Genomic DNA, 19962 nt, shown 5'->3' on the forward strand with positions numbered 1-19962 from the left:
TATCCTATATTACAGATGGGGAAACGGAGGCACAGAGAAGTTAAAATCACATGCCAAGGGGCCGGCCCTGTGGCTCAGGTGGTTGGAGCTCCGTGCTCCTAACTCCAAAGGCTGCCGGTTCGATTCCCACACGGGCCAGTGGGCTCTCAACCACAAGGTTGCCAGTTCGATTCCTCGAGTCCCACAAGGGATGGTGGGCTCCGCCCCCTGCAACTAAAGATTGAACATGGCACCTTGAGCTGAGCTGCCACTGAGCTCCCGGATGGCTCAGTTGGTTGGAGCACGCGTCCTCCCAACCACAAGGTTGCCGGTTCGACTCCCGCAAGGGATGGTGAGCTGCGCCTCCTGCAACTAGCAATGGCAACTGGACCTGGAGCTGAGCTGCGCCCTCCACAACTAAGACTGAAAGGACAACAACTTGAAGCTGAACGGCACCCTCCACAACTAAGATTGAAAGGACAATAACTTGACTTGGAAAAAAGTCCTGGAAGTACACTTCCCCAATAAAGTCCTGTTCCCCTTCCCCAATAAAATCTTAAAAAAAAAAAAAAATCACGTGCCAAGACAACAGAGCTAAGGGGGGGGTGGATGCGGGGTATGGATTCTGTTATTTCCACGCATATGCTATAGATGAGAACACAGATCTAGGGTGTGAGGCCCCAGACCAGGACACCCTGGAGAAGGAGGGTCATGGAGTCCACCCGGAAGCCAGCCTCCACACATCCCTTACCTTCTGCCAGGCTGGCCTGCTCCCTGGGGCCTTGTAAAAATCGCTCCTCTCCCCAGCCTGTTTCCCCAGATTGGCAAAGAGCAGTAGGGATGATCTTCTTGGCCTAAGACCCCTCCATGGGCACATTCCAGTGCCTTTTCTTATAGGTTCCCAGGAGATCAGTCTTCCAGGCTCCCAGGTGGGGAAGGGGGTGGAGGAGAGAGAAACAAAGACTAGGGCAGGGCCAGGGCAGTGCCTCACTGTGGCCCTGCAGTTAGCAGGGAGCAGGTCAGTGCTCACAACCAAGTCTCAAACCCCAGTTTGCCCTTTGCTAGCTGTGCTGCTGGCTCTCCCAGCCTCAGCTTCTTTATCTGCAAAATGGGTGCCCCCACCCCTGCCTCCATCACGCAGGGCTGAGGTGTGGGAATAGGGCATGGAGTCAGAGTGAGCCTCGAGCCTCATGCAGAGGCAGTTGTTGTGAGAAGTCATAATAATGGCCTTTCTCTGCATTGCTTTAATGAGGAACACTATTCGGTGCTGGGTGCCAGCGAGTGCCGTCAGTGTACCATTCATTTCATCCTGAGCGACCTTAGGAAGTGGTATCGCTATTCTGCCTGCCTGACAAGGAAAGAAAGAGAGGCCCAGAGTTCAGTAACGTGCCTGAGGTCACAGAGAACAGCAATAACCTGGGCAGCCTGTCCCACACCCTAGCTCTTAACCACTGGGACACAGCATCCGTCTTTTTTTTAATTCTGAACTTGTTTTTCAAAACAGAATCTTTTTACTTTTTTTTTTTTTTTTTAAACAACACCCATTTATTATCTCTGTTTCCTTGTGTCAGAGGTCTAGGCACAGCTTAGCTGGATTCTCTGCTCAGGGTCTCACGGGCTAAAACCAACTATCTTTTGGGGCTGCGGTCTCATCCGAGGCTCAGGTCCCCTCTAAGCTCACGTGGGTGTTGACAGAATTCATGTCCTGTGGCTGTGGAACTCATGGTGACGAGCTTCTGAGAGAGTCTCTGCTGCTTCGAGTCCCCGATCTTTTTCCATGTTTTGATTTTATACTTTGCGTCGTTAAGTGTCCCCCCAGAATTTTGATTTCTTGGCCTTATTTTAAGAAACAGCCCCCAGGGAACAAGAGCCCTCAGAGAAATAGGTGCACGTGACCCGGGCCTGTCCCAGGTTATGTAGGTTCACTTTCAAGGATACCTCCAGCCCACCTCAGCTCAGTTCACCTCCAAAACCTTTGCCCTGTCTATCCCTTATGCCTGGGACACACTCCCAGGATTGGTCCCTGCCACTTGGGTCTCAGATCAAATGCCACCTCCTCAGGGGGCCTTCCTGGTTAGCAGATCTTCCCTGACACCCTTTCACTCCTTCCTGTTTTATTTATTATGTTTTAATCACAGCATCCCAAATCACCTTAAATTATACTGTTCAATCATCAGTTTGAGAGTGTCTGATCTTTCCTCCTGGGCTGTCTCTCTGGGTATTCTGGTGATGGCCATCCACAGCACCTGGACCCTACTTTCCAGGCCTTTGCACATGCTGTACTACCTGGCAAACTCCTATTCATCCTTCACAGCCCCAGTGCCACTTTCTCTTCCTCCAGAAAATGAGTCCTAAATGCCCCCATACATACATCCCTCAATGCCCCCATACATACGTTCCATTATTGGAACTTGGGATGTCCTAGTCGACCTGTGTCCCCTATACTCCTCCAGTCTGGGGGCTCCTGGTGGTCAGAAATGGGGACCCTGGGCCCCCAGCATTGTCCCCATAAGTCCAGGCACTGGAGAGTTTGAGGAATAGGTGAATGGTGGAATAAAACGCATGTTCTGCCAGGAACCCAACCAGGTGTGTCCAGAGTTCCTAGCCCCCTCAGCCCCGCCCCCGCCAAGGTGAGCTCCCAGGGGGCGGGACCGGGTCCTTGGCCCCGCCCCCTGCCACACGCTGGCCGCAAACACTGGAGGGGAGTCCAGAGGGACAGGTTGTACCCAGTCAAACAGCCCCAGGCACGTGGCTCCCAGGCTGCGGTCCTGTCTCCTCCTTCCCGCCCCTATCTCCGGAAACAATGGCGGGGTGGAGGCTCGTAGCACAAATACTCGAGTTGGGGAAGGGATTCTGGCAGCTGTTCCTGAAGCCTGGAAGAAGGTGGCGGGAACCTGAACAGCCCGGCCCTAAATCCTCGGGCGGTGTGGCCTGGGGCGAGCCACGTATACCCTACGACCTCAGTTTACCCCTCCAGGCCCGATCTGAAACCCAGAAACCCAGTTACTGTGCGTGTGAGTCAGTTCAAACTCCACCTCAGAGGATGAAGTCCCCCCAAATAAAGACACTGGGATCCCGTCACCCCAACCCGGCCAATTTATTCGAGTGTAAAAGGGGCTCTCGAACCCTATCTCTGCCGGGTCACGCAAGTTAAGGGCTCTATATACAGTGGGCACCCAATAAATTGTGGTTTCCTTTCCAGCAGCCTCGCAGCATTCACCAAAGCCACCCAGCCCACACATGAAGTCACTGCCAACAGTTTCACCGTTAATGCTCAAGCTTAACTGGGCCGAATAGCCCTGGAAACCAGCTGTAAACATTTTACTGAGCACCTACTACATGCCAGGCACTTAAAACACATTTTCCTCTTAGAATCTTCCCTCCACCCTTCTTTAAAATGAAGATCACCCATTTTATTGATGAGGTACGGAGAGGAATTGGCTTAGTAGCCCGAAGTTACACAGAAAAGTCGGAATTTGAACCCAGGTCAACCGGGTAAAGGAGGCAGCTTTTGTGGCCAAGAGGCGCGGACGCGTGTCGCAGTACAGCTTCAGGGTAGCCACCGCGTTCCTCTGGGCCTCAGTTTCCCCATCTGTTATATCGGCAAAGGGTGCTCAGGGGTCCTGGGTCCAGGTCCCAGCCCCACCCCAGCTCGATCCCCTCCCCCTTCCGCTCTCGGCGGGTTCACTCGCCTGGAATCTCACCGCCATGGTCCACCCGGGTGCTCTCCAGCGCCCCTACTCAGGGGGACCTGGAAACAGTCAATCGGTCCCCACCCTGGGGTGAGGGAGGAGGCTGGGAGGGTCGCGGCTGAGTGAGCGCCCGGCTCTCGTCCTCCTCCCTCCCGCTCCTCCGCTCCGGGCTGCACCTGCTGGCCTTCCTCCTCCGCGTCCCCTATCGGCCCCGCCCTCGCCGCGACACGCCTTCGGGACGCGGTAGAGGCCGCCTTCGCCCCCAACATCACAAAATCCAGGCCCTGGGTGCGAACTCCAAAACGGGTTTTCCATCGAGCCGAGCACTAGCCGGCGGCCGAGGCTGGAGACTGGCCAGGCCAGGCTGCAAGTTAAGACCCGGCAGGAATAGAGGCCGCTTTCGGAACGGAGCTGCGATTCGGTAGGTATTCTATCCGTGAAACGAGCACATTTTGAGGTTCAGTTGGGAGGCCTAACAGATCAGAAGTTAGTTGAGAGCTAGAGACCTCTGGAGCATGTCCGGAGGGTTTATCCCATTTCACAGAGGAGAAACTGAGGCCCAGGGAGGCCATCAGCATGGACTTTCAGAACATGCACAGCTGTCTGGGGCCTGGCTCTGACTTCACACCCAGCACTGGGCTGGGCCTCCAATAGAGGAGGGCAGGGCAAGAGGAAATTCCTCAGGCTCCCGGGAGTAAAGGTCAGGCTTCCTTCTCATCACCCAGCCTTGCCTCACCCTCAGAAGCCCAGGTTCCTAAGGTAAGATCTAGGAAAGACACACCAGGGCAGGAAACCCTCTACCTGGGGGTGAGTGAGGAAGTCACCTGGATGGGTGGAGCTGACAGTGGCTCCATCCACATTCCTTTCTGCTAGAGAGAGAGAGAGAGAGAGAGAGAGAGAGAGAGAGAGAAAGAGAGAAAGAGAGAAAGAGAGAAAAGAAAGGAAGGAAGGAAGGAAGGAAGGAAGGAAGGAAGGAAGGAAGGAAGGAAGGAAGGAAGGAAGGAAGGAAGGAAGGAAGAAAACAAAAGCTCCCTAACACCCAGCTGTTTTTGTGATCCACCTCACCACAAGGCTGAAGTGGCAGATGTGGACATAGACACCCCTTCCCAGTCTCATCCAGTCAAGACTATGCAGAGAGAAACCCTTGGCTGTGGGAAGAATGGAGGCAGAGAGGAAACTGGGAGATCAGGGAAGGCTTCCTGGAAGAGGAGGCATTGAAGCTGGGGTTTTGAAGGTTGGATAAAAGTTTGACAAATGAAAAAGACAATATAATCAAAGTCTTTGAGGCCCCCAAAGCTGACTTCTCACTCCTTCCCAAAACACTAATCTGGAGACCCCAGTCAGCCAGAATTGGCCCCTCAAGGGTCCCCAAAGGCCACCAAGGCAATAAATCTTTGCAAGAGCCTCTTCTAAGGACCTACTTGAAACCTCAGGGCTGGAGAGGACAGCTCAGCCTTTCCCAATGTCATGTTCAGCTATCTGCAGGTGACACACAAAATTATTTTAGGTAGAACAAGGTCCAACATTTTAAAAATAGCTGTGTGTTTCTTTTAATGGATCATAGGAAAAACATAAGTTCCCCACTGGCACACACACAGGGGTTTGTGGGAGAACTTACTGATTAGGACACAAGTTTGGCAAACAGGTGGCCAGCAAGGGGCCGGAAGCTGGGGGAACATCTTGAATTTCTGCACTCAACACCCCCTGATCTCAATACCATTATCTATAGAATAAATGGGTTGACTCTGTGGTAATGAGGCTGCTGGCTCACATTTATTGTTTGCTTCAGTCTAGCCACTGTTACACGTGATATTCAGGCGCCCAGTTTCCAGCTGAGAAAAGTGAGGCCAGATGAGTCAAGTGGAAGCCTGACCAGAAAGAGCTGGATTTGGCTATTTGACCCCACACCCTCCACTGTCAGTACTTCTCACTGTAGAGGGATTCTGCCTTCAGGGGACACTGGGCATTGTCTGTGGACATCTGTGGTTGTTTCGACTGGAGGTGCTTCTGGCATTGAGTGGGTGGGGGCCAGGAATGCTGCTTCACACCCTACAGTGCTAAGAACAGCCCCCCACAGAGAATGAACCAACCCCAAATGTCAATAGCACTGGGGTAGAGAAACCCCACTCTAAACCCGTCTTGGAAAGGGGGCAACGGCCCAGGATACATGGTCTTCCGTCCAGCCACCCACCACTCTGATCTCCACATTTTTATGCTCTGCTCAAAACACTCAGTGGCTTTCTAGTACCCATAAGGTGACCCTGTACTCAAATCCCAGGCTTTGGAGAAGGGCACTGTCCTTGAGCGTCCCCCATTCTCCCGACCTCTGACTTCCAGATCACTTTAAGGAATTAAAAACCTGCTTTTCATCACTCCACTTCATGCATGCCTTCATTTTTCCATTCAGTCATTTAACAAAAACGTTTCAAGTCCCTACTGCGCACTAAGCGCCTGAAGGAGAGAGAAATAATGGGGACCTATTTCCCACCTGAAAGTGCAGTGCCAACTTCAACCAGAAGAGGGCAGTGTGGGTGTGGCATGGGGTGGGGGAAGAATGCAGGGGAAGGTGACATCCTGGAAGTTTGCAGGATGAACCTGTTTGGCACCTTCTGAGCGCCTACGGGGAAACTGAGGCCCAGAGAGGTCAGAGACTGGGCTGAGGTCCCCCAGAGTGTCAGCGCCAGCATGGGTGGAAGTGTGGGGGCTTCACTCCCAGGGTTGGGGTCTCCCTGGTGAAGGTTGCTTTGCTGTGCTTAAGGAGGCTGAGGTCATCTGTGGCCTAACAGGTTGAACCGGAACCCAAGAATGTCCTGAAGCAGCTCTGCAGCCTGTCTGGACTCTGGCTCAATCACCAGCATCTGCTGGGCGCCCACTATGTACACACAGGATTGACGTGAGACGCGGTCCCTGCACTAAAGGAAGACCAGAATTCTCAGGGGAAGATAGACAATAATGGAATCATAACAAAACAAGTTTAAAAGTACAAGCTACCGTGTTTCCCTGAAAATAAGACCTAGCCAGACAATCAGCTCTAATGCGTCTTTTGGAGCAAAAATTAATATAAGACCGGGTCTTATATATTAAAGACTCGGTCTTACAGTAAAATAAGATTGTGTCTTGTATTACTTTTTTGCTCCAAAAGATGCATTAGAGCTGATTGTCCGGCTAGGTCTTATTTTCGGGGAAACACAGTAGACTTCTGAGAAAATCGACAGGGAGACATGACCTGGGCTGGGGGCTCAGGGAGGGCTTCTCTGAGGAGGTGGCACTCGAGATGAAAACTGAGTTTAGTAGGAGTGACCTAGGTGAGAGGGACCAGGGCAGAGAAACAATTAGACTTGAAGGAGGTGAGGGAGGAGCCAAGGAGAGATCTATGAGAAAGTGTTCTAGGTGGCGTGAACAGCACTTGCAAAGGCCGTTGGGCAGGGCTGTGATTAGCGTGTTGGAGGAAACGAGAGGAGGCCCGTGTGGCTGGAGCAGAGTGAGCGAGGAGGAGAGAGGTTGGAGGTGAGGCCAGGGATGAAAGGGAGGGCACAGGGGCAGGTCCTGCAGGGATGTGCGGACCGCGAGGAGGACTTGGGCTTTTACCCTGAGGAAGATGGGAGTCCTCGAGGGCTGCAGGCAGAGGAGGGACCTGATTCAGGTGACCACAGACACCCTCTGGTGGCTGCTTCCGGGAAGACAGATTGTGGGGCGCCAAGGTAGGAACTCATTCAGGCGCTCACAGGCGCCCTCTGGTGGCTGCTGGGGGAAGAACAGAGTGAGAGGGGTGAGGATGGGAAGTGGAAAACCAGGGAGGAGAAAACTGGAGGCCTTGCAAGATGTGGTCCCTTTAAAAAAAATAAACGTTTTATTTTGGAATCATTTAAAATTTACAGAAAAGTTGTAGACATAATTCGGAGAGTCCCCATAAGCTCCTCACCTGGTTTTCCCTAATATTAACATTGTACGTGACTTTGGTATATTTGTCAAAACTAAGAAACCAACATTGCTGCGTCACCATTAAGTAAACTCCAGGTTGTAATCAGATTCTACTAATGTCCCTTTTTTGCCCCAGGACCCCGTCCAGGATCCCCCAGTGCGTTTAGTCAGCATAGCATGTCTCCTTAGGTTCTACTCCCCTGTTCCATGACCTTCACCTTCTGGAGACCAGTCGGGGGTACTGTAGAATGTCCCCACTTGGGTTTGTCTGATGCTTTCCTCATAAACGGACTGGGACGTGGGTTTGAGGAAAGGGTGTAGAAGAGAAGAAGGGTGCTGGGGGTTGAGAAAGGGCATATTCTGGGTGTGGCAGTCTCCCCAACAGCACGTGAGGACTGAGGAATGTCCCAGGGCTTGGCAACGTGGGATCCTGGAGCAATTTAGTGACAGCACTTTGATATAGTCGGAAAGGAAAAGTGAGGGGCATTAGAGCCTTCTAGAAGCTTGGAGTGTGGGATGCCGCTGGACGGAGGGGGCTCAGGGAGGGTGTTCCCACCCAGGTGGGAGGAAGCTGGCTCTCTAGAAGGAATCTCTGTGGGGGGGGCCGTGGGGGGGTGGTGTTGACCCCTGCATGAATTCCATCTCACCTCAGTTTCCCCATTTATATAATGGGGACCCAGTTACTATTTTGAGGAGTGGCCTTAAGAAGTTTCACAAGTTTATGCGACCGGCACGTAGCAGGCACGCAGGAAGGTTTGCCTGGGTGCTACTGTGCTTCCTTTTCCACTCTGGGCCAGGAGCAGGGAGACAAGCCCCAGTGGGAAAAAAACAAAAGTGTATATGGTGTCTCCAGGCTGGAGAAGGACCCCTCCCCCTGAAACTGTCTATATCAAGGTTCTGTCCTGTGCAGCAACTGAGGCCCTGCCATCAGGCCCCTGATGCCTTCCTTACAGTCCCTGTTTTCAGTCTGGCCTCCAAACCTGTGCCCCAGGCCAGCCCCCCCCAACTACTCCCATGGGGGTCACTCATGACCCCCACATTGACAGTCCCTGTCTGCTTTGTGGCTGAGCCTGCCATACCTGGAACCTGTCCTTCTAGAATATATAGCACTGGCCTTTCTACTCTTTCAGACTCTTAGCTTGCTGCCCACGAGTTATTTATTCATTTATTGAGTGCCTACTACATACCAGGCACTGCTCTAGGTATTGGGGATACTAGCTGTGGTAGAACTTTCAGATCAGCAAGGAGAGCAGACATTCAATAAATAGTCCCACCAATGAAGGTATAAGGAATGAGCTGTGGCTTCAGCTCAAGAACATTCAGTAACTCCCAAGCATTCGCTCAAGGCACATTTATTGAGCCTCTGGTCAATGCCAGGCTGTGGCGCACGCTCCCAAGTCACCTGTGCTGCTGATTACCTCTGAATTATTTTACAGCCCTGGACGTGATTGGAAACTGGTGGTATTGCAAATGACTCTTGTCCATAGAAATGCAAATGAATTTTGTCCTGTGGAGACCACAGATTATTGCCCTCTGGCTGTTTTTTTTTTTTTTATTCCCCGCCCACCCCGCGGACTCCGCGGACCCCTCCGCTCCCAATGACCCTCCCACCCCTGCGACGAACGCTCCGAGCAGCCCGGCAAGTGGGCGCTCGCTCGCCCTATGGCTATTGACCACTTTTGCATTTATTTGTAAATTCATTTCAGCATTCCTGATGCCCGCGTGTGTGTGTGTGTGTGTGTGTGTGTGTGTGTGTAATTTCTTTACACTCTTCCTTGAACAGACTGTAAAATCTTACTGGTTCCCACATTAATTAATGAGTTAAGTAAACTCATAAAGCACCCATTTGTTTTGTATTAGTATGAATCATGCTTTTACCTACTTGAAAAAAAAATCCTTTAACACCATAATATAAAAAAGCTTCAAACCAGCATCAAAGCCTCCTCCCTCAGATTTCTACCTACCTTCCAGTTACCTGTCTCACTCACCTATTATAAACGTCAAGCCCCAGAACATTCTTCCCACTTTTCTTCCTTATCATCCTGGACCCCAACCTGTCTCTCATGCATCAGCAAATGCTGCTGGTTCTACCAAAGTCTTTCCAGAATCTGCCCACTTCTCCCCTCTACTCTGCCTCCACCTGGTCCAGTCCGATTATCGCCCACCTGGACCTGTGCAGTCAACTCATTCCTGGTGCTCCGGGTCCTGCCCTGTCCTCTCACAGTCTGTCTTCCCTGCAGCAGCCACGAGAGGGCGCCTCTGAGCACCTGAGTCAGGTCCCGTGCCTCCTCGGCCCACAGCCCTCCAGGGCTCCCACCTCCTTCAGGGTAAAAGCTCAAGTCCTCCATGAGACCACACGGCCCTGCACTTCCCTGCCCTCACCTCCTCCCTCTTGCCCCCCTCACTCACTCTGCTCCTGCCACTCAGCCACCTCGCTAGTCCTCCGACCAGCAGGCATGATCCTGCCCCAGAGCCTTTGCACATACTGTTTCCTCTGCCTGAATGCCCCAAGTACTCACTTCCTACAAGTCTGCTCAGATGTTGCCTTCTTGATGAGCTCTGTCTGATCTTTATTTAAGATTGTAAAATACCTTCCCACCTGTTTCATTCCTGTCTTTTGTACCACTTTCACTTCTTTTTTTCTGTGAGGCTGACCACCCTCTAACCCAGGATACAATTTACTTCTTTATTACCTCTCTTATTTTCTCTCTGTCTTCCTCCACCAAATACAAGCCCACAAGAGCAGGAACCTTTGCTGAATCCCCAAAGCCCAGAACAGCACCCGGCACACAGTAGGTGCTCCATAAATGCAGTTTCACTCCCTAGGCAGTCCTTCCTTCCAGTCATGTCTCCCACTAACCTCAACCCATTCCAAAGGGTGTCAGGCTCCACCCTGAGCAAACACTGCTCCCTGGCGCTGGGCCAGGCCAAGGAGGAAGAACAGGAACCCACACTCCCTACTGTGGACTTTCCCCAGAACTCAGCGCCTCGCGGAAGAACTGAACCAGGGAGGCAGGACTTTTACAAGATGCTGAGCCTGGGGCATCGGTAGGGGGGCACGGGCAGCTCCCAGACCTCCCTGCTCTCTGCATTTTGACTCCTATCTGGCTGTCCTGCCTAACAGCCCTACTTTACTGTGCAGCCCTGGGAAAATGGCTGCCACTCTCTGAGCAGGGATTCAACCTCTGTAAAACAGGAAGGCGGATGGGACATGGCGACTGGCTCAGCATTCCAAGATCTGATTTTGGGTGGGACACCTTATCCTTCAACCCCTGCATGACCGAGGCCTATGAGCTGCCCTAGTGTGTGCTGCTCACAGCAGCTCTGCGACATGGTGACTCTTATACACACTTTACACAGTGGGAAACAGATTCAGATAGGAGAAGCAGCTGGAGGCCATCTCAGCTGAGACATTTACCCCCAACCCCATGGCCCCCCAATCTCAAGTCTCCCTGCTACCTCAGAGCTCTGTGGCCACGCTACCCGAGGATGACCCCAAATGCCAGGCTTGCTATGTGCTCTGAGTCTCAGACACCCATGCCTCCTCAGCCTCAGGGGACCCACTTGGTCTTAGACAAAGAGACTTGAGGTGCAATTGGATACTTGGCTCCCCAGGAAGCTCCTTTTGTCCTGCACTTTTGGGAGCAAATGACCCAGAAAAAACTCTTGCCACCTGACCCCTCTCCTCTCCAGGTTCTAGGTCTCCTTTGCCCAGAGACCAGCCCGAATCCTTGCCCTCAGTCGGCTCTGGAGAGTGTTGTGACAACCGTCTGTCTGCCCCCACCCCTCCTGCATTTCTCCATTAGGAGATTTTGCGCAGAGAAGCAATCAAGAGGCTGAGGTAAGGTGACCCCAGGACCTGCTCCCCCAACCCCTGCAGGTTGCAGTGTGGGGAGGCCCATGCACTTATCAGAAACCTCAGGGGCCTCTTCAGAAGTTCCAGGAGGCCCCAACACTCACCAGGTGCCAGGCTGACCCACCGGCCGTCTCCAGGCCCAGCCTCCCAGCTTCTGTTTGGGGGGTCAGAGAGACCACGCTGTGCCCTTGTGGCCCCCTGCCACCACCTGGGCCAACAATGACCCTTTTAGGTCTCTGGCTCTGGTGTCCTGGGCTGGCTGCCAGAGGCACTAACTGCCAGCCAGATAATCCTTTAGAAACTATGTCAAATGCCCATGCAGGAGTGTCAGTTTCCTGCTTTCTGGGTAGCTGGGGGGAGGTGATTTGGGGTCCCGGGACCCCATGTTGGGGACTCTGGTCCCGGCAATGGCCTCGGGATGGTGGGCAGAGCAGGGACTTACCTGTCTAGGAGGCTCGGTGGCCTCTGGGCAGGCAGCAGGAGCCAGGGCCTGAGTGCCCGCCTGGCATGGGGGTGGGGAGGGAACCTGAGGTTTGAGCTCTGGTCTCCCCACCTGTTTGCCCAACTTTTCTTCTCTTGAGGCGGCAACAGGCTAGCAGGTCCTGTGCCAAGTGGAACCAGTGCGGTGACACGCAACATGCACAGGCGGACTGGCAGTGTGAGAGAGACTGGGAGGCTGGTTGGGTGTGTGGCTCTGTCGTAAGGTGCTCTCACGTGGGAGCAGCTGGCCTTAACCCCTGCTCGCCCAGAGGCCAGGGGCACCGAGCCTGCCTGCGTATGTGGTTCACTGCTGAGCCCTTGACAGCAATCAGCACCGGGACCGATACAGACAGGCAGGTCCTCAGGAAACGTGTGTTGACCAAATTAAGGAACGAATGAATGAAACTCCTCCTGGCTCCCCCTTTTCCCTTCCACTCCCTTTGCAGCTGAAACGGCCTCGCTTTTGCACTTGTGTACCTTCCACCAAGTGTGCCATCCCATAAATTGTGGCAGGGCAGGCTCCTTCCCGCCCTACAGATCTGAGAGCTTCTGTACTACCGAGGGACTGCCAGATTCCTGTGCCAAGAGTCTTCAGTTATTTCCCAGCTGGGTAGCTTTGGATCTCCTTGGTTTCCTTATCTAAAAAATGGAAAAACACCAGCATCTACTTCCTGGGGGAGTTTCAAAGGGTGACTAAATGAATGAATGTCTATAAAGTGCTTAGAACCGGATCAGCTCACAGTAGGTTCGCACCTTCTAGCCACTACCCGCAGGTACCGTATTTCCCTGAAAATAAGACTGGGTCTTATATCATATTTCCTTGAAAATAAGAGCTCTTATATTAATTTTTGCTCCAAAAGACACATTAGGGCATATTTTCAGGAGATGTCTTATTTTTTCATGTACAACAATCTACATTTATTCAAATACAGTCATGTCATCTTCTACTGGAACATCGTCATAATGTACTAAATGTGTCCATCTGGCTGACGATCTTAACTGGGGTTTATTTTCAGGGTAAGTCGTATTTTCCGGGAAACAAAGTAGCTGGCCTGAATGAATGAGATACTGTAAAGTGTAAAATACACACTGGATTTGGAAGACGTGGTAAACCCCCCCCCAAAAGAATGTAAAATATCTCACTATTTTTAATATTGATTCCATGTTGAAATGTTATTAGGTTGGTGCAAAAGTAATTGCGGTTTAAAAGGTTAAAAGTAATTGCAAGAACCACGATTACTTTTGCACCAACTTAATATTTTGGATGTTTTTGTTCAATGAAAAATATATTTTTAAATTAATCTCACCTGTTTCTTTTTTAGTTTTTCAATTGTGGTTACTAGAAAAAATTAAATAACATTTAAGATTTTAAATTTAGATTAGCTTGCTTTGTAATTCTCTTAGACAGCGCTGGCATGGGCACTTGATGCATAGTAACTATCGAGCCTGTCTTTTCTGATCACATTCTATTGCTGTTGCATCACACCTGTGTTATTTTCAAAGTGCTTATTTTTTTTCCCTTCCTCGGCCTCCCCCTACCCGTTTTGGTTCAAGCTGTTGTTTCTCAGTCTAGTTGTGTAGGACACAGCTCCCTGGCCCAGGCTGGCACTCCCCGCAGCTGAGGCTGTCGGTCAGCGGCTCCCAGCAGCTCATGGCAGCTCTACCCGGCTGCCAGCCACTCACGCTGGCCACAGGCTGCTCATGGCAGCCCTCAGCAGCCCACGACAGTTCATGGCGACCTCCGGCTGCTCCAGGGAGAGCTGCTGTTCACAGTCTTAGCTGTACAGGGAACAGCTCACTGGCCCATGTGAGAGTCGAACCGGCGACCTCGGCGGTAGAAGCCCGCGCTCCAACCACCTGAGCCACTAGGCCGGCCTTTCAAAGTGCTTATTAGCAGCAGAAACTACCTTCTGTCTTGTGCTTATTTGTCTGTCTGTTCTAGAATGTCTCCTTAATTTGAGGTCAGAGATTTTGTCTTGCTCATTCCTGTGTCCCCGTAGCCTAGAACAGAGCCTGGTACACAGTAGGTGCTCAATAAATATTTGAGGAAGTTAGGAAGGAAGGAAGGAAGGAAGGGAATGTGGGTTGGGGTACAGATGACGTATGGGTCCCTCCTACCCGGTACCTAGTACTGATGGTAATAGCCATTATGGCCACCAGGGGGCGCCAGAACCAAGACAACGGCCCCCAGCTGGGCAGCCTCAGTTTTCCACGCTGTAAAATGGGATGGAGGGAGCAGGGATGTGGGAGGATGAATCAAGAGTACCAGGAGCTGCTGCCCACCCTAGTCCCGGCTCCTCCCCTTTATTCCCTGCCTATCCTCACTGCCCCCCAACTCAGGCACCAGTTTGGTTTTCATTTTTAATTAAAGTTTATACATGCATGCACTTTAAAGAGTCGAATTCTCATTCAGGTTTGTTAAAATTAGCAGAGTGACATTGCCACCCTACAATTTCTCTCTTCCCAAAGGCGCTGTCCCTTTAGCTTCTTTTAAGTTTTTATGTTGATATTCTCTTCCGCGTCTCTAACTAATGCCTGTTTTGCCACTTCCTGATTTTTCAGTTTTAGTATTGACTTCCAGCCAGGAGAGGTTCAGAATCAACCCTGAAGTTGCCGGGTTTTTTTTTAATTTGCTTAGTTTTCATGATCCTTATCACTGATCCAACCCCCCTTCTCTGGTTGTCTGAGCCAATGCTTCTCAAACTCTGGGGTATTCAGATCGCCTCAGTGGGTTCACTGAAACCCAGATTGTGGGTCACAGCCCTGAGTTGCTGTCACAGGAGGGCTGGGATGAAGCATGAGATTCTGCATTTCTATCAAATGCCTGGGTGACGCTGCTGGGACAGGGACCACGCTTTGAGAACTGCGGGTCTAAATCTTCTCCCAAGACAGACTCAAGATGAATCAGTTCTATTTATGGCACATTTCCAAAGAACTCTTCTTGGAGCCTTTGTTTTGTTTTCCATGGTTGTAAAACACACATGACAAAATTTACCATCTCTACCATTTTTAAGTGTATGGTTCAGTGACATTAAGTACATTCACATTATTGAACAACAATCCCCATACCCATCTCCAAAACTTTCTCAGCTCCCCAAACTGACACTCTGTCCCCATTAAACACTCATTCCCCTCCCCTACTCCCGCCCCTGGTACCACCATCTACTTCCTGTCTCTATGAATCTGACTCCTCTGGAGACCTCCTGTGAGTGGAATCATATAGTGTTTGTTCTTGTGTGTCTGGCTTATCTCACTGAGCGTAATGTCCTCAGGATTCATCCACTTTGTAGCAGGTGTCAGGATGTCCTTCCTTTTTAAGGCTGAATAATATTTCACTGTCTGGGTAGACCAATTGTGTTCATCCATCATCTGTAGATTACCTGGAGCCTTTTAACTCTTCCACTCTGGCTCAGCTCATTTCTAACAGAGCACAGCAAACCTGGGGGTTCCCTTCGCCGCATCCTGGGTCCCGTTCATTATGTTTTCCCTTTTCTTGATCTGCTTCCTTGTTTTGAAGGAAAATATTTTGTGAGCAGTTTTCTAACCCCTAGGTCCGACAGTGGCCTGCTCCATCTTCCTGATCTTCTATCACCCCATTGCCAAGCACCCCAAAACCCAGGGTCGTTGGCCTCCCACTGGCCTCTCCAACACCCCAAACAGTGATGAACGACTTTGTCTCTGGAGTCAGACAGGCCTGGGGATAACATCCCAGCTCTGTCCCTCACTAGAGGGGTGCCTGGACTCTCCCCTGCATCCCCCAGCAGAAATTATTAGTAATGAATAAAAACAATAGCAACATTTATTACTCCCCAAATCATGACTTCACAATTAATTACCATCTAGCCATATCATGAATAAGTTCACCATTAGACTTTAATAAGAATATTAATGCAATTATTCTTAATACAGAAATACAGTGATTCACAGCATGATTCTTTGTGTGATTCAGAGCAAGTGGCTTCAGCTCTCTGAGGTCCTGTTTTCTCATGTGTAAAATGGGGCTGATAATAGTTTTCATCTGGTTGATCAATATTATCAAATATTTATTGACTTCTAGGTGTAAGGTTCTGTTAGGTACTGGGAATATACGTATTAGCAATAAAAAAAAAAGGAAACAAAAACAGGCCCCTAATTGAGATATTGCATACAAAGGCTTTAGCACCAAGCCTAAAATTTAATAATATTATTATTATGCATAACTAATTTATCATCCTATTATAAGTAATGTCACATATTATGTCTGTACATTATATGTTAATATTTATATTATAATGCATTAATTTTTATTTAGTAATAACATTAATATGTCTATTATGTTACTTATAATTTATATAATGTGCATAATAAAATCAAACTTTATTATATTAAAATTACTATTTATATTAAAGTATATAACATACCTTATGTTAATGTTGTGATAAGTATTTGTTAATTATAAACCTTATTTATGTTTATTATGGTATATAACATTACTACTAGCTTTGCGAAATTGACAGGAATGGCGCTGCCCTTCACACCGTGGACGCGAGGGGGCGCTCGAGGCGCTCCCGGGACCCGGAACACACGCAGGCCCCTCCTCGGAACCTCTATTGGCGGCTCGCTTGGTGCGCGATGGCGCAGCGCCTAGCCCCGCCCTCGGTCCCGCCCCCTGCTTCCCAGGCCTGGCCCCCTCCCTCCGCCCTCCAGCCGGCGGCGGTTGTTGTTCAGCGGCGGCGCTCGCTGCTCGGGTTGCAGCCTCCGGCAGCCCATCCGTCCGCCGGCTGGTCCGTGCGCGCGGCCATGGAGCTGGAGGTGCCGGACGAGGCGGAGAGCGCCGAGGCGGGGGCCGTGACCTCGGAGGCGGCCTGGGCCGCGGAGAGCGGCGCGGCGGCAGGTAACGGTTCCGGACCTCGCGTTCCTCCCTGATGCCCGAATGGACCCGCCGGCCCCCTCACCCCCCCGCTGAAGCCTAGTGGACCCGTCCGAGCGCCGGAGGGGCGCCGGGACCCGCTGCGGGGAAGCTGGAACGTTCCACTCGGGGGCGCTCGCGGGGGGATGGAACGCCCCACACCCGGGCCCGGGGACGCGCCGCCGGGCCCGAGGGAGGATGGAACGCCCCGCCTGGAAGGCTCGGGGTGGCGCCGCCCATTCCGGGGGTCCCGTGGGGGTGAGGGGACCGCCGGGCTGGGGGCGGGGGTGGGTGCGGGGCTTCATTCTGAGAGGCCGTGGGTGGAGTAGCCCTTTTTGGAGGCATGCGGAGAAGACGGGTCTTCATTTCTGGGGGTGGTGAGACCCCCATGTTGGACGCGTGGTGGGTGAGTGCAGCGCCTCCTGCTGAGCGCGCTCGGGAACGACATCCTCCCAGTCTTCTTGGGGGGTTGTTCTGCCTGTGTGGGATAGTGGAGTACTCCCGTTCAGGGGGGGGGGGCCCTGTCGCCAAGGCGGGACATGGCAGTGGGTTGACACTGCCATGCTCTCCTGCCTCGACCTACTCCTCTGGGCCGTCCACCTTGCTGGTATCTGCATCTGGGCCTCCTTCCTTCCCCAACAAGCAGTCACCCCTATGGGCTTATCTTGTTGGTCCCAAAGGCAGGGGTGGCTGGGGTGGAGGAGGGAGGGTCAACCTCTTACCTCATTTCTCTTCATGGAAGTCACCAGACCCAGGTTCCGGTGCACTGGCCATTTCTTCCTTTTGTGGGCCTCAGTTTACCTCCCTATCACAGGAGGGAGCTAAGGGCCTGACGTCTTCAGGCACCTTTAGATCTAGGTCTCTGTAAGCAAACGGGGGGAGGAGGAGCCCCCTCCCAAGCCTCCTCCCTGGACTCTGGGGGGCCGCTGTAGCCATGGAGGGCCATTGCGTCCTCCTGCCCCTCTCCTTGGCCTACCTCCAGCAGAGTAGGTGTTGGGGGCGAGGCAGCCTCGCCCAGGCCTGTGGGCTCCCAGCCTGCCTCTCCCTGGGGTGGTGTGCAGAGACCAGCCACTGTCCTGGAGGAACGGTTCCTTCTCTGGTCGAGGTCACAAGCTCCCAAATAGGAAGTTTCCTGAGCTGCAGAACTCTGCTCCCCCAAGGCAGCCCTGGCAGGCAGAGCCCTGTAGACACCCACATGGGCATCCGTCCTCCTTCTCCCCCGGGCCTCCCGAAGCTTCCTTGGCAGTCAGGGAGAGGCTATGCTGCCTGGGAGTTGGGAGAAGTGTCTGGAGAGAGAGCGCGAGCCAGAACGAGCATCACTGGGCTCTGAAAGACTCCCACGGCGTCCTTTCTCATTGCCATCTGGAACCACCTGCTAGATGACCCGGTTCCTTCTGACCATCCAGTCGCCTGCCCTTGTTCTTTGCCAGTGGCAGGTGCCCTGATCTGGCCAGCACCACACGTGGCTGAAAGCCCCGGCAAGGTCCTTTCTCAGCCCCCTAACCTCCGCCATCAGCCCTCTGGTCTGGGGTGTTCAGAAGCAAAATAGCCCCAGACTCGGTGACCACGGGAAAGCTGCAGAGCAAACATTTGTCTTATCCGGCTGGGTGAGCTGATGGGGACAGATAAAATCCCAGGCCCCAGCTGAGTATGAGCCTGGGACTTAGAAGATAAGAGGCATGTTCTCCCTGCTTGTCACCAAAATCTGCAGAAATCTGCCTCCTTCAGCTAATCATGTATTTACTCACCTTAAGGTTAAGACCTGCCTCTCCCCCTCTAAACCCACTTCTCTTGACCTGAGGTCTGTGAAGTTTGAGTAATAGCTGCCCTTGCTTTTCTATTCCTGTACAAATATATAAACATGTAAACAGTTCTGCATGTTCTGCTCCAGGTTGGTTCCTGCTACACCAGGGTCTCCCCCTCAGCACTATTGATGTTTTGGACCAGAAAATTCTTTGTTTTGGAGGGCACTGGGCACCGGGGGGTGTTGGGCAGCATCCCTGGCCCCCATCCACTCAGCGCCAGAACACGTCCCCCCTAGTTGTGACAACTAACGGATGTCCCAGACATGGCCCAGTATCCCCTGGAGACACAGTCACCCTGTGGGCAAGCCACTGTACTATACCTGTTACTCTGAAACTTGCTTGCTTTTCATCTGTAATAATCTGGATTTTTTCCCCCCACGTTGGTATCAATTATTTTTTTTCAGAGAGAGAGAGAGAAGACGGTGCAATGGTTAAGAGGGTGGGAACCTCAGAGTTACAAGGCCTGAGTTCCACTCAGTTGCTGTGTGACCTTGGAGGGCAAATGCCTTGACCTCTCTGAGCCCTCAGTGTCTCCATCTGTAAAATGAGGTGAGAGTGCTCAGTAAACATTAGCGACAGCTGCTGGAGGCACGAGCCATTGCTGATTCACCAGCCTCCTGCTGAGGAACATTCAAGTTGTTTCTGGAGTCGCCTTTTGCTGTTAAAGCAGTAAACAGCTTGTCTTTGAACATGGGCCTGTAACTGGGTGCTTCGGTTCCTCGCATTTGGAGTCCCGCCTTGGGATGGCTGGGTCAGGGGCAAGCAGATTGAAAAATGACTCTCAGACACTTGATGGCTTTCCAGGAAGGTCCGGCAGGGGCTGAAAGAGACTGTCTGTCTGCCCATAGTGTTGCCAGCTCCGGCTGTTATCAGCCTCGGTCATTTTGGCCAATCTGATGGGAGGTGAAATGCATCTTGTTGGTGTTTAGAATCTGGTTACTTTAAAAGCCCGAGCTCCCAAGGCCCAGTCCGGAGAAGGCCTGACGGGGTTCTCTGTTGGCTTTTGGGGACTGTGTGGGGTGTCTGATTCTCAGGGACTTGGACACATTCACGGGGACAACTGCGGAGCCCAGGAGCTGCCTGTGGGCTTCTGGCCTGAGCTGTGGTCTGCTGTTTCTGAGCCATATCCCTCCGGTCCTTCCTGCTTCTGTGATACCTCAGAGCAGCTGGCCTCTGCCGCGACACTCCAGCCCCTCCCACATCTAATCTGAGGGGCAAATTGTGTCAGCTTTGCCTTTAAAGGGACCCAGAGCCTTCCCACTTCTCCCCCTCCTCTTCCTCCTCCTGGTCCAGCCCCATCCTTTATCGCTGGCCTGGTCCCCCATCCCTTCCCATGCTCCC

The 19962-nt window shown here is 52.0% G+C and overlaps 2 protein-coding genes and 1 long non-coding RNA gene across 8 annotated transcripts in view; 1 reads left to right on the top strand and 2 right to left on the bottom strand.

The window, feature by feature from the left end:
- The window catches only part of TJP3 (tight junction protein 3), a 29989-nt gene extending 17868 nt beyond the window's left edge, over nt 1-12121 (bottom strand). The window contains exon 1 of one of the 4 annotated variants that reach the window (XM_033134135.1): nt 11891-12121. Coding sequence is in view for 1 of the 4 variants with exons in the window: in XM_033134134.1 (XP_032990025.1) it covers nt 3672-3689 (18 nt within the window). In the remaining 3 variants the exon portion in view is untranslated. Of the gene's footprint in view, nt 1-730; nt 783-3671; nt 3875-11552; nt 11575-11890 lie in introns of those variants that run through there. The other 3 variants (XM_033134136.1, XM_033134134.1, XM_033134133.1) reach the window with 3 other exon arrangements.
- A 4444-nt stretch (nt 12122-16565) lies between these two features.
- The window catches only part of PIP5K1C (phosphatidylinositol-4-phosphate 5-kinase type 1 gamma), a 51298-nt gene continuing 47901 nt past the window's right edge, over nt 16566-19962 (top strand). For 2 of the 3 annotated variants that reach the window (XM_033133864.1, XM_033133865.1), the window contains exon 1: nt 16566-16801. In XM_033133864.1, the coding sequence (XP_032989755.1) occupies nt 16708-16801 (94 nt within the window). In that variant the 5' untranslated portion in view covers nt 16566-16707. The remainder of the gene's footprint in view (nt 16802-19962) is intronic. The other variant, XM_033133866.1, reaches the window with a different exon arrangement.
- Nucleotides 17213-18338, bottom strand: LOC117037650 (uncharacterized). The gene is made up of 3 exons (XR_004425565.1): nt 17793-18338; nt 17539-17621; nt 17213-17294 (listed from the first exon to the last, which is right to left on the bottom strand). It is a non-coding gene; the product is annotated as an uncharacterized LOC117037650 (long non-coding RNA).

This window comes from Rhinolophus ferrumequinum, chromosome 18 (genome assembly GCF_004115265.2).
Source record: "Rhinolophus ferrumequinum isolate MPI-CBG mRhiFer1 chromosome 18, mRhiFer1_v1.p, whole genome shotgun sequence".
In the NCBI taxonomy this organism is placed as follows: Eukaryota; Metazoa; Chordata; class Mammalia; order Chiroptera; family Rhinolophidae; genus Rhinolophus; species Rhinolophus ferrumequinum.